General features: G+C 27.9%; 4 protein-coding genes across 4 annotated transcripts in view; 1 reads left to right on the top strand and 3 right to left on the bottom strand.

Annotated features, from left to right (window-relative positions):
• Positions 1-1,137: 1,137 nt before the first annotated feature.
• Positions 1,138-2,697, bottom strand: LOC134837816 (cytochrome P450 4d2-like). The gene is made up of 5 exons (XM_063853206.1): positions 2,333-2,697; positions 2,009-2,279; positions 1,596-1,830; positions 1,351-1,533; positions 1,138-1,295 (listed from the first exon to the last, which is right to left on the bottom strand). The coding sequence occupies exons 1-5, from the start codon at positions 2,695-2,697 to the stop codon at positions 1,138-1,140; spliced, it is 1,212 nt and encodes a 403-aa protein (XP_063709276.1).
• A 958-nt stretch (positions 2,698-3,655) lies between these two features.
• Positions 3,656-5,348, bottom strand: LOC134837815 (cytochrome P450 4d2-like). Its single transcript, XM_063853205.1, has 5 exons — positions 4,984-5,348; positions 4,598-4,862; positions 4,117-4,351; positions 3,874-4,053; positions 3,656-3,813 (listed from the first exon to the last, which is right to left on the bottom strand). Exons 1-5 carry the CDS (start codon positions 5,346-5,348, stop codon positions 3,656-3,658), a joined length of 1,203 nt encoding a protein of 400 aa, XP_063709275.1.
• Positions 5,349-6,801: 1,453 nt separating this feature from the next.
• LOC134837814 (cytochrome P450 4d2-like) lies at positions 6,802-9,056 on the bottom strand. The gene is made up of 5 exons (XM_063853203.1): positions 8,455-9,056; positions 8,052-8,322; positions 7,265-7,499; positions 7,015-7,197; positions 6,802-6,959 (listed from the first exon to the last, which is right to left on the bottom strand). Exons 1-5 carry the CDS (start codon positions 9,054-9,056, stop codon positions 6,802-6,804), a joined length of 1,449 nt encoding a protein of 482 aa, XP_063709273.1.
• A 1,063-nt stretch (positions 9,057-10,119) lies between these two features.
• LOC134837813 (zinc finger protein 780A-like) overlaps positions 10,120-13,153 on the top strand; it is a 3,183-nt gene continuing 149 nt past the window's right edge. Inside the window, exons 1-4 of the mRNA XM_063853202.1 lie at positions 10,120-10,969; positions 11,466-12,141; positions 12,205-12,358; positions 13,085-13,150. Coding sequence (XP_063709272.1) covers positions 10,126-10,969; positions 11,466-12,141; positions 12,205-12,358; positions 13,085-13,150 — 1,740 coding nt within the window. The 5' untranslated portion in view covers positions 10,120-10,125. The remainder of the gene's footprint in view (positions 10,970-11,465; positions 12,142-12,204; positions 12,359-13,084; positions 13,151-13,153) is intronic.

The following is a 13,153-nucleotide window of genomic DNA, read 5'->3' as shown; positions in this document are numbered from 1 at the left end:
ATATAAACGGTTTTCGAGGAAAAAATGAAATTTTCCCCCGCACTTTTTAAATTTATTATTCAATTTGTTGAAAGTATCTCTACCATCTTTAGAGTATAAGCTGAGAGCACTTCCAATGATCGGAAATGTCGGAAAACACGGCATGCCCTTAAGGGGCTTTTTCAAGGTCCAAATTTGAATGCAAGAAATTATTAAATAAACGAAGAAAAAAATCACGAGAAGGTATTGAAACATTTTTGCGGTAATTTCTTGTTCACGTCGTTTAATAAACTGAAAGTGGTTCTTATTGCATCTTGATATTTTATACTGTTGAAAAAAAGTTGATTTACCTAATTATTCTTTAAGTATGTGATAAAAGATAAAAATTAACTAACCATGTGTTATTATGTAGTTAAGTACTTTTTGAAGGTCAAAAAACTTTTGATTACAAATTAAGCTTGAAATTGAGCCAAAATTCTATAATTTGCTTTGACTGAAAAGCTTAAGTTAAGGAATGTTTTAATTGGTATATATTCTGTTATTATGAAATTCTTGGCATTATGATCAATTTATTTAACAAAAAAATTCACAGTCAATATCTCGCTTTGACTTATCTATCGTAATAAGAGGATTATACTTTATTTATTTATTTATTTATTTTCATATTTAAATGAATTCGTTTTTTTTGATAACATTATATTCATTCTTTTTATTCTAGTATATCAGAATAAATTATAGATTTGGGCAAACTAACAAAATTACTCTGGGCAAAAAGAATCTCTTAAGATTACACATTTTTCTTCAGAAACTTTCTGAAACTGCTAACCAAATGTGTAACCAAGAGCTTCTTGACTATAGAATAATCATGCATGTGTTCTACCCAAGAAGATATAAATTTTGATTTTAAAACGCTTAAAATAATTGGATAAATTCTATCAAGACTGGTTCATAATACAGACTGACTATAATTTTCTACCTCGAGAAATGTTCATATGTTAACTTCTGAAATTTTTCAAACTTATCCTCTCTCTTAATGTTAAGCGGGAGGTTGTTCCAAGTTTGAGCAGATTTTACTGTAAACTTATTTTTTTGGCCGTTAGAATACTTCGGAATATTAAGGTTCATTACTTTAGTTTGAAGATATGAGAATTTCTTAAATTAATTGCGAGCATTCAGGTTGATCCATATTCCATTGTAAGGTTTCAGAATAACATCCCATGAAAGCTCCGGCTCAAAACCTTCTTTCAAACCAATTTTATATGAATTTAACATTTTAATGACAAATGTTTTCAACTGATATTCTGCAATTTTGTTACCTATAAAAAGAAAAACAAAAACAATTTTAGTTCTAAAATTACTAAAAGATTTTACCTCGACATCTGCGAATTCCTGGTACAAATGAGACAAAACTGAAAATGTTATTATTCTCTGAGCTCTTGATAACATCATGTCTCTCTGGCAAGAATTTTTCGGGATCTTCATAGTTTTCAGGATTATGATGTGCATTGTAGAGGCCTAATGCGAAGGTTGTATTTGCAGGATAAGTGTATCCATCTAAATTTTTAACGATTTTTTTTTAACCCTCAAGTATTTTTTTACAAGTTTTTCATACATACTTAGTTCGAAAGGATCCGAATTAGTACGAGCTACTGATGGGGCAGGTGTATACATCCTTAGAGCTTCTTTTATGACCAAATTCGTGTATTTTAGTGTGTTCAATGTTGGAATGGAAAGTGGCTCATCTGGATTAATATTTTCCTTGATTTCCTGATAAACTTTCTCCTGAACTTCTGGATATTTGGCTAAGCAGAAAGTGAGGAAAGCTAGCGAAGAAGCCATTGTGTCGAATCCCTGTGAATTAAAAATACATAAAAAAAAACTACTACTGCTACGTAGTTCAGAATTTAAAACGGGACATCGGTATTTTTTTGAGCTTTAACTTCAAATTAAACTTCAAACATATTCAGGGAAGTTTTTTAAACCAACTGTATAAAAATAAAAATAAAATAAAAAAAATAAAATTACTTACACCAAAAATTACAGAAAGAAGGTCGTTTTGAATCTGTGCATCATTCAATGTCAGGGTGCCTTGACTTAAACTGCAGAAATTATCTACGATGGTTTTTTGATGCTCTAAAGTCAATAATCCCTTTTTCCTCGTTCTTTCTATTGCCTCTTGGATGTAGTTTCGCAACTCTTTTGTCATTCGTTGGCTTTCTTTATATTGACTAGTGAAGGAATACAGAAAATCATTTCTATATATCGGATGAAGCGTACGCCATATAGTAATTTTTGTGTTTCTTGAAAAAAAAAATAGAAAATTAGAGGAAATTTATGAAATGGTGAAACATACTCATTAATATAATGTTGAAAATTTGTAGGATTTTCGTGCGAATTATTCCGATTTCCAAGTGTAAGTTCGTTGATGACATCCATCGCAAACGATTCCAATTTTGGAAAAATATCAAAATCGACCCCTGAATTATTTTTCATGGATTCAATTAGATTTTTACTGTGATGCTCAAAAACGGGAAGTGCATTTTGGATTAATTTCATATTGAAAAACTGATAGTATTGCTTCTGTTTTAGTTTCCATGCTTCACTATTGTACGTAAAAAGACTTTCACCAAGCCATGTTTTAAAAAAGTGATACTCAATGGGGCGATCTAACATCTTTGGACTCGTTAAAATAGCTTTGATGTCTTTCTGTTCCGACATATATACATATAAACGATTTTCGAGAAAAAAATGAAATTTTCCTCCGCACTTCTTGAATTGATTATTCATTTTGTTGAAAAATTCTCTACCATCTTTAGAGTATAAGCTGAGAGCACTTCCAATGATCGGGAATGTTGGAAAACACGGCATACCTTTAAGGGGTTTTTTTAAGATCCAAATTTGAATGCAAGAAACTATTAAATAAACGAAGAAAAGAATCACGAGAAGGTATTGAAACATTTTTGCGGTTATTTCTTGTTCACGTCGTTCAATAAACTGAAAGTGGTCCTTATTGTACGATGATCTTTTATACTGTTGAAAAAAAGTTAATTAACCTAATTATTGTATAAGTATGTGATAAAAGATAAAAATTAACAAAACATACAAAAGTACTTAATAACATATGTTAATTGTTAATTGAAGGTTAAAAATCTTTTGAATACAATTTAAGCTTAAATTGAGTCAAAGATTCTATAATTTTTTTTGACTAAAAAGCTTAAGTTAAAGAATAATTGAATAAGTATTCTATTATTTTGACATTCTTAGGATAATGATCAATTTATTTTATAAACAATTGCACAGTAAATTTTTGTCTTTGACTTAACTTAACTTTTACTATCTTTTTATGAGAATTGTCCTTTAGTTTGAAGCTTACTTTGAGAGCGTATAGGTTTTCATAGTAAAAATATCAGATTCATGAATGACATAGAGGATACATCGTATCCTGGTTATTCTGCTGCTCTGAAAGAGTGTTTTCTACAGTTAAATAATTGATTTTGCAATAAGAGTTCCTTCAGTTTCATTTTAAATAATTAGAAGAACAAGTGTTTGTTGAAGGCTATGAGCCCTTAATGAACAAAATTATTTCGAGAATAGTTGGTGCGTGATCTTCTCCAAGTTTCATATCCGTGGTAAATGTACTGCGTTAACAATGAAAAAAATATGAAAATTTCTTAATTTAATTGCGGGCACTCAAGTTGATCCATATTCCATTGTAAGGTTTCAGAATAATATCCCATGAAAGCTCCGGCTCAAAACCTTCTTTCAAACCAATTTTATATGAATTTAACATTTTAACGACAAATGTTTTCAACTGATATTCTGCAATTTTGTTACCTATAAAAAAACAATTAAAGAGTTCTAAAATAACTAAAATAATAAAATTCTAGATTTTACCTCGACATCCGCGAGCTCCTGGCGCAAAAGCAACAAAATTGTGAATGTTATTTTCTGAGTTCTCGCTAACATCATGTCTCTCTGGCAAGAACTCTTCAGGATCTTCATAGTTTTCGGGATTATGATGTGCATTGTAGAGGCTTAGAACGAAAGATGTGTTTGCAGGATAAGTGTATCCATCTGAATTTTAAAGGATTTTTTAAATATTAATCAAGAATTTTTTTAAAAGTTTCTTATTTATACTTAGTTCAAGAGGTTCTGAATTAGAACGAAGTACTGAAGGGGCAGGTGTATACATCCTTAGAGCTTCTTTTATGACCAAATTCGTGTATTTTAGTGTGTTCAATGTTGGAATGGTAAGTGGCTCATTTGGATTAATATTTTCCTTGATTTCCTGATAAACTTTCTCCTGAACTTCTGGATATTTGGCTAAGCAGAAAGTGAGGAAAGATACCGAAGAAGACATTGTGCCAAATCCCTGTAAATTAAAAACACATGAAAAGTAGAAAATTTGAGCATTTTTAAAATCCTTAGAGTCTCAAATAAAAGCCTAAAGTTTTCATGACAGCTTTTCAACTTTTTGTAATTTTTTCGAAAAATAATCTTGAAAGAATAAAAATTAAAGGAAAGAAAACTTTTATTTTGAACCCTAAAAATGCCCAAATTTCCCACTATGTGATTAGATTCAATTTTTTTTTAGTTTAAACCAAATATAAAGACTTACACCATATATAGTAGAAAGAAGGTTATCTTGTATTTTTACATCACTCATTGGAAGTGTGCTTTGACTTATACTGCAGTCAATATCGATCAGGGTTTTTCGATGATCCATAAGTCCTTTTTTCCTCGTTCTTTCAATTGCCTCTTGGATGTAGGCTCGGAATTCTTTTATCATCCGTTGGCCTTCTTTACATTTGTGTGTGAAGGAAAACAAAAAATCATATCTGAAGACCGGATGAAACATACGCCATACAGTAGTTTTCGAATTTCTTGAAAAAAATATATATTTTAAAAATATGCTTGAAAAAGAAAAAAGAATCTATTAAAAGTATAAATTAATTAAAAGAAATAAAATCCTTTATAAGAAGTTTAGAATAAGATAAAACATACTCATGAAGATAATGTTGAAAATTTGTAGGATTTTCGTGCGAATTATTTCGAATTCCAAGTGTAAGTTCAATGATGACATCTATTGCGAACGAATCAACTTTGTGATAAATATCAAAATCGATTCCTGTATTATTTTTCATAGACTCAATTAAATTTTCACTGTGATGCTCAAAAACGGGAAATGCATTTTGAACAAATTTAATATTGAAAAACGGATAATATTGCTTAGTTTTTAGTTTCCATGCATCACCATTGGCCGTAAAAATACTCTCGCCAAGCCATTTTTTGAAGAAGTAATATTCAATAGTGCGATCTGTCATGTTTGGGTTTGTCAAAATTGCTTTGATGTCTGCATTCTCCGACATATATACATATAAACGGTTTTCGAGGAAAAAATTAAATTTTCCCCCGCACTTTTTAAATTTATTATTTATTTTGTTGAAAACACCTCTACCGTCTTTAGAGTAAAAGCTAAGAGCACTTCCAATAATCGGGAATGTTGGGAAACACGGCATGCCTTTAAGGGGCTTTTTCAAGGTCCAAAATTGGAAGCAAGGAAGTATGAAATAAACGAAGATAAGAGTCGCGAGAAGATATTGAAACATTTTTGCGGTTATTTCTTATTCACGTCGTACAATATACTGAAATCGGTTCTTATTGCATCTTGATATTTTATACTGTTGAAAAAAAGTTGATTAACCTAATTATTCTTTTAGTATGTGATAAAAATTAGCATACCCATGTATTAGTAAGAACCTTTTAGAGGTTAAAAAACTTTTGATTTCAATAAACAAATAAATATACTCTGTAACTTTCCATCGTCTTTAGCAGTGATTGGAACGATAATATTGTCAATAAAATATATTGCAATATATTGCCATACATAAGTTATTGTTTAAATAAAATATGGACAATAAAATTGTTCAATATATATATGGGCAATATATTGTAATATTATTGAAATCAATATTTTGCTCTAAATATTTTTTAATTCTCACAAAATAAAAAATTTTGAAAAAAAAAAATATTTTGGTCACGTGACTTGAAAAAAATTTTCTTCTACATTTCAATTGAAAAGTCCTATCAAAGCGAATTTCCTTTGTTTTTTGTATTATTTTATTGACAACAGTAATTTTTCAATTAAAAATTCCAGAAAATGTCAAAAATATTTAAATTTTTAATTTAATTTTTATTTTTTCCCCTGAATTTTTTCGACAAAATTAAAGGAGGGGCGACAAAAAATGGATCTTATATGTATACTGTTGAAAAAAAGTTCATTAACCTAATTATTCTTACCCAGCATATAATATTCTTTGATTGAAAAGCTTAAGCTTAGGAATAATTCAATTAGTATTCTGTTATTATGACATTCTTGGGATTATGATCAATTTATTCTATAAAAAATTGCTCTGACGTAAGTTAACTCTTAACTTGACTTTTACTCTCTTAGTATAAGAATTGCACTTTAGTTTGAAGATGATTTCAGGAGCGTATAGGTTTACACAGTAAATAAAAAGATCAGCCAAACGATTCATGATGATGATTGACTGACAGGGAAGAATGTCCTGATTAGTCTGCTGCCCAAAAAGAGAGTATTCTACAATTGAGATGAGTAATTTTGCAATAAAAGTTCCTTCAGTTTCATTTTAAATAATTAGATTAGTGTTTGATTTTAGATGGTAGTTTGTTGAAGGCTATGAGCCCTTAATAAGCAAAATTATTTCGAGAATAGTTGCTGCGTGATCTTCTCCGAGTTTCATTGCCATGGTTAATGTTTTGCGTTAACAATGAAAAAAAAAAATGCGAAAACTTTTTAATTTAATTGCGGGCACTCAAGTTGATCCATATTCCGTTGTAAGGCTTTAACACAATATCCCATGAAAGCTCCGGCTCAAAACCTTCTTTCAAAGCAATTTTATATGAATTTAACATTTTAACGACAAATGTTTTCAATTGATATTCTGCAATTTTGTTACCTAAAAAAAGGAAAGAAAACAATTGAAGAGTTCTGAAATATTTTGAAAGCTTTACCTCGACATCCGCGTACTCCTGGCGCAAAAGCAACAAAATTGAAAATGTTATTATTTTCTGAGCTCTTAATAACATCATGTCTTTCTGGTAAGAATTTTTCGGGATCTTCATAGTTTTCGGGATTATGGTGTGCATTGTAGAGGCTTAGAATGAACGTGGTATCGGCAGGATAGTTGTATCCATCTAAATTTTTAACAAAATTTTAAATATTAAATAGTTAAGATTTTTTTTACAAGTTTTTTATATATACTTAGTTCGAAAGGAACCGAATTAGAACGAATAACTGATGGGGCAGGTGTATACATCCTTAGAGCTTCTTTTATGACCAAATTCGTGTATTTTAGTGTGTTCAATGTTTGAACGGTAAGAGGCTCATCTGGATTAATATTTTCCTTGATTTCTTGATAAACTTTTTCCTGAACTTCTGGATATTTGGCCAAGCAGTAAGTGAGGAAAGATACCGAAGAAGACATTGTGTCAAACCCCTGAAATAAAAAAAAGACATACTCATTTAAATAAATTTGTATGCAAGAAACTGTCTGTTGAATTAAAAAAAAACGATTCATACTGCTTGCTAATTTTTAATTAATTTTTTCTCGTTTACTTTGCAAAAATATTAAAAAAAAAACTAAGTGCACAAAATAAGCCCTTGAATGACCGTGACAATGAACTCTCAATAAATCTTTTGCAAATATATAGTTTTAATTTAATAATTTTTTTTAACATTTCGATGAATAAATAAAGCAAGTTGAGTAGCAAGGAAGCAAAAAAAGTTAACAAATTTTTTGTGTGCTTCTTTGTTGTAGAATGAGAGTAGCTAAAACAATAACCTTTTTTTTTACAAAAATGCGTTTTCATGTGGATTCTCATCAGTCATCAAAATAAAGGTAGTAAAATTTTTTGCTCTTGTGATTCAGATTTTAAAATGTAACTAATTCAGAACTCAGAAAAGTTAATTATAAGGAAGTTTTTTTTTAAATTTCTCACAATTCTCGATTAATTTCAAAAGTAAAAAAAAGTCAAATAAAAATACTTACAGCAAAAATTATAAAAAGAAGGTCGTTTTGCATCTCTACATCACTCATTGGAAGGGTACTTTGACTTAGGTTGCAGATGTTATCGATTATAGTTTTTCGATGTTCTAAGGGTAAAAAGTCATTTTTCTTCGTTCTTTCAATTGCCTCCTGGATGTAGGCTCGCATTTCTTTTGTCATCCGTTGGCTTTCTTTACATTTGCGTGTGAAAGAATACAGAAAATCATTTCTGTAGATCGGATGTACCACTCGCCATATGGTAATTTTTGTATTTCTTGAAATAAAAATTATCAATTTTAATTAAAAATTATAATTTTTTTTTAAATATGTTTGGAAAAGACGAAAAAAATCTAAAAAGTTTAAAATAAAATTAAAGAAAAAAAGTTAAAATTAAAACAAAACTTACTCATGAAGATAATATTGAAAATTAGTCGGATTTTCATGCGAATTATTCCGATTTCCAAGTGTAAGTTCAATGATGACATCCATTGCAAATGATTCAACCTTGTGATAAATATCAAATTCTACTTTTACATTATTTTTCAAGGACTTAATTAAATTTTCACAATGATGTTCAAAAACAGGAAGTGCATTTTGAACAAATTTCATATTCAAGAACGGATATAATTGCTTCTGTTTTGGTTTCCATGCATCACCATCGGCCGTAAAAATACTGTCTCCAAGCCAAGTTTTGAAAAAGTGATACTCAATGGGTCGATCTATCATCTTTGGGTTCGTCAAAATTGCTTTAATGTCTTTTTGGTCCGACATAACTACAAACAAACGATTTCCGAGAAACAACATAAATTTTCCTCCGGACTGCTTAAACTCATTGTTCACTTTGTTGAAAATTTCTCTACCGTCTTTAGAGTATAGTCTGAGAGCACTTCCAATGATCGGGAATGTCGGGACACACGGCATTCCTTTAAGGGCTTTTAAGATCCAAATTTGGATGCAAGAAATTGCAAAATATACGAAGAATAAAATCGCGAGAAGATATTGATACATTTTTGCGGTTATCTCTTGTTCACGTTGGACAATAAACTGAAATTGGTCCTTATTCTACCATGAACTTTTATACTCTTGATTGATTGAAATTCATCTTTTTAAAGAATTTGATGAAAGATAATTAAAACATGTACGTCATTTGACGTCATTGAAAAAGTTTGAACCCTTAAACTTAAGAGGTTACTCAAAAGAGTATTTTATCTGTAACAACTTGCAAAAAAAAAAAATACTATAAAACATCAAAATTGAACATCTATACTTTTCGTTATATTTTGTAATTTTTATAAAATTTAAATTAATTTAAAATTTTAATTATTTTACCGAAAATTTGGAAATTTCAAAAAGAACTAAAATTCGTTAAAAATTTGAAGTTTTGGACTAATTTTCAAAAAAATAATAAATAAATAAAAAAAATTTAAAATGGAAAAAATTTTCAAATTTCAAAAAAGTTGTTGGGAAAATAATATAATTTTTTTTTGTTGAAAAAATTTGTCTAAAGATTTTTTAAAAAATCTAAAATTACATTAAATACTCTTATAAATAAAATTAAAATACTCATTAAATACTGAAGCTCTTTAAAAATATTAAAAAGATTGAAAAATTAACAATATTATTTATTTTGAGGCTCAAAATGATTTGAAATATTTAATAAATAAATAAAAAAAATAATAAATTAGTGATTCTTTGTTAAAAATTTATAAAATTAATTTATAAAAAAAATATATTTATTTTAGTTCGAAAACTTCAGGAATATTTTACATATTTTTGAAAATTTGAGAATCCTTTTTTTTGTAATCCTACTCTTGCTTTAAAAATCTATTAAAAATTATTTTAAAAAATATTATTTACTAAATTATTTATTTATTTTTTTTTTTTTTTTGTAAAAATTTAAAATGTTTTGACTGATTTTAATTTTATTTATTTCAATAAATTTTGTGAAATTAAATTTATTTATTTATTTTTAATAATTTTTTTAAAAATGTGTCGTCATCTATGAACAACCCCAAAATTGACAGTCTTGACATTTCGTCGTTTTGTTATTTTTCTTCTATTTTGAAAAATATTCGTCATGTCCCTTTTCCAAAATCTCGCAGATTTTCCGGAGCTTTTGCCCGTAAATCGCAATTTTTATACCGAAACATCACGAACAGCAGAAGAATCAACCTTACCTCAGAGAGTTTTTTGCTGTCCAGTTTGCCGATCTCGCTTTTTGCATCTGACTTCCTTCATCGTTTGCTGTGCAAATCATTTGCCTTTCCCGATTGACTTGAATGGACCAACTGATGAATTGGAGAGGGATTTCACTCTTTTAGACGTAAAACCTGAGACTTCCGAAGGATACGAAGCACTTTACACGCAGCAACGTTCAACAAAAATTTGCAGGGAGAGCTCGGAAGAAACTGAATTTCTTGTTAAAAAATTAAAAATTATCGTAGAAAAATTATATTTGCCTGGAATTCTGAAAAATGATTGGATTTACGTGCCAAAACGGATGAAAAAAGACATTTCTTGGATTTCTGAAGACCAAATCAAGACAGAATCGATCTCGAGTAACAACAACAATGATTTTGATGATAAATTTTCAGAAATTGACTGTCCGAAAGTCGAAACTACAGACACTAAAGAGGCAAATTCGTACTTTATTAAACAAGAAGAAATTCCGAATATTCCCCAATTTCAAGGATCAAAATACATTTTTGGAGTTTACAGCGAACGAAGGTACAAAAAGATCAAGGAATCGAAGAAAAATGGAAAAATTTCACGGAGAAAAGTGAAAAAAGAAGAATTAACTGAGGAAGAAGACGAGTCACAAAATTTCTTGCGCCCAAAGAAAAATTATTATAAAGATGAGGCCAAAACTTGTAAGATTTGCGGCAAAACGAGGACAAAGTCAAATATTCGGAGGCATGTTGGTAAGTTTTATTTATAATTATTCTTTTAAAATTAAATAAAAACTTTTTAAAAAAATTTAAAATTAAAAAAAATGTCAAAAATTATTCCAAAATAAATTAAAAAAAAATAATTTTTAGTTATTTAGAAAGAAAATTATTAAAAAGTTTGTCAAAATAAATTTAAAAAAAATAAGAAATAAAATAAAAAATTAAATATAAAAAAATTAATAAAAAAATCAAAAAAAAAAAAAATTTATTTAAAAATTATTTCATAAAATTAAAAATTATTTTGAAAGCAAAAAAATATTTCTACTTAATTAAAAAAAAATAAAATTAAAAAAAATTAATTATTTAAATTTAAAGTTATAGAAAAATTAACCATGTTTTTAAATGTATAAAAATATTTGAAAAAAATAAAATATTTAAAAATTAGGAAAATTTATTAAAACTTAATTTTTTTTTCAAATATTTTAAAATTATTTAAATAAATTTATTAATTTATTTTTTATATTTTTAGCTGGTCACTGTGCTGAAGAAGACGATCTTGACTGCAAAATTTGCTTCGCTACACAAACAGCTCCCAACAAACTGCGGGAACATTATTCGCGCGTGCATCAAGTCAAATTCCGCGAATATCTCTACAACATGCAAAAGGAAAAAATGCAAAATGGCTCAATTTCTACAGATTCTGTCACCTGCACCGTTTGTTACACCAACATGAAATCCGAATCCGACTTGAAATATCATTACGAAATGCTTCACAGCTACAAAGAAGGCGGCGGCAAAAGCAAAGGAACCTTAGAATGCAACATTTGTGGAAAAACTTTCGCCGCAGTACAAAACCGAAATTTGCACATAAGACGCATTCACAAGCAAATTCCCGATGGTTCAGTCTTTTGTCATTATTGCGGAAAGGATTTTGTGACGAAAGGTTTCCTTTTGAGCCATTTCCGGAATTTACATTTCGACGAAAAGGGCGAATTTAAAAACTCCGGCGGTCAAACCACGAAAAAAAGGTATAAACATCCTCCGAAACAGGCAAATACCGAGGAAATTGCGAAACATTACATGCATTATAAAGTGCACTCGATTTGTGAAATTTGTGGCTTAATTAAGGAGTCGAGATTTGCTCTCATGAGGCATCGATACGAAAAACACGGAGTCGTTGATTCGGGTTATTCTAAAATTATTGAGTAAGTTTTTCGCAATTTTTAGATTTTTTCAAATAGAATTTATCAAAAAATTTTATTTTTTAGTCGTGATCGCGAAGAAAATGATTGCTCGGTTTGTGGAAAACATTTTACGTCGCTGAGGAAATGGAAAGATCACGAAAAATATCATCAAAAGGAACAAGCTAACTTGTTTTGTCAAGTTTGTGGAGCAAAGTGCAAGACAATAACATATCTGAAGGTAAACATTTATGAAAAAAAAAAAATATTTAAATTAATTTAAAAATTTATCACGTCGATTTTTTTTAAATCAGGCAAAAAAAAAAAAAATAAAAAAATCTTTTCAAATTCCTACAATTTACTTAATTTTTTTTTTTAATTTATATTTAGTGTCCATTTATAAAAAAAAAATTAAAATTAACGTTAAAATATGTTCAAAATTCAACAATTTAATTTTTAGAATTTTTTAATAAAAGTTTTAAAATTTTTAAAAATTAAATTAAACTTTAAAAATTTTTAATTTTGTTTAAAAATATTATTTTAATTTTTAAAATTCAATAAAAGTTTTAAATTTTTAGATTTAAAAATTAAATTGAACTTTAAAAATTTTTAATTTTGTTCAAAAATATCATTTTAATTTTTAAAATTTTAAAAATTTTAATTTTTAGAATTTTAAAATTAAATTAAACTTAAAATTTTTTAATTTTGTCAAAAAAAATTTTTTTTAATTTTTAAAATTTAAAAAAAAAAATATGTAATTATTTTTGAAAAATAATTAAAAAAAAATTAAACATTTAATTTTGTAAATTTTTGAAATTTTACCAATAATTTAAAAACAAATCTTGTTTTTTTTAATTTATAAATTTTTGAGATTTTACCATAATTTAAGATTGAATTAATTTTTTAAAAAAATTCTCAAAAATTCATCATAAAACTTCAAAACTTAATTAAAAATTTTTTATTTTAGTCTCACATGTTACGCCATGGAGAAAAACAATTTGTCTGTGATTTCGAAGGATGCGGAAAATCGTTCGCC

Source organism: Culicoides brevitarsis, chromosome 1 (assembly GCF_036172545.1).
Source record: "Culicoides brevitarsis isolate CSIRO-B50_1 chromosome 1, AGI_CSIRO_Cbre_v1, whole genome shotgun sequence".
In the NCBI taxonomy this organism is placed as follows: Eukaryota; Metazoa; Arthropoda; class Insecta; order Diptera; family Ceratopogonidae; genus Culicoides; species Culicoides brevitarsis.
The sequence above is the reverse complement of the archived record's forward strand: the minus strand, read 5'-3'. Positions and strand labels throughout refer to the sequence as shown.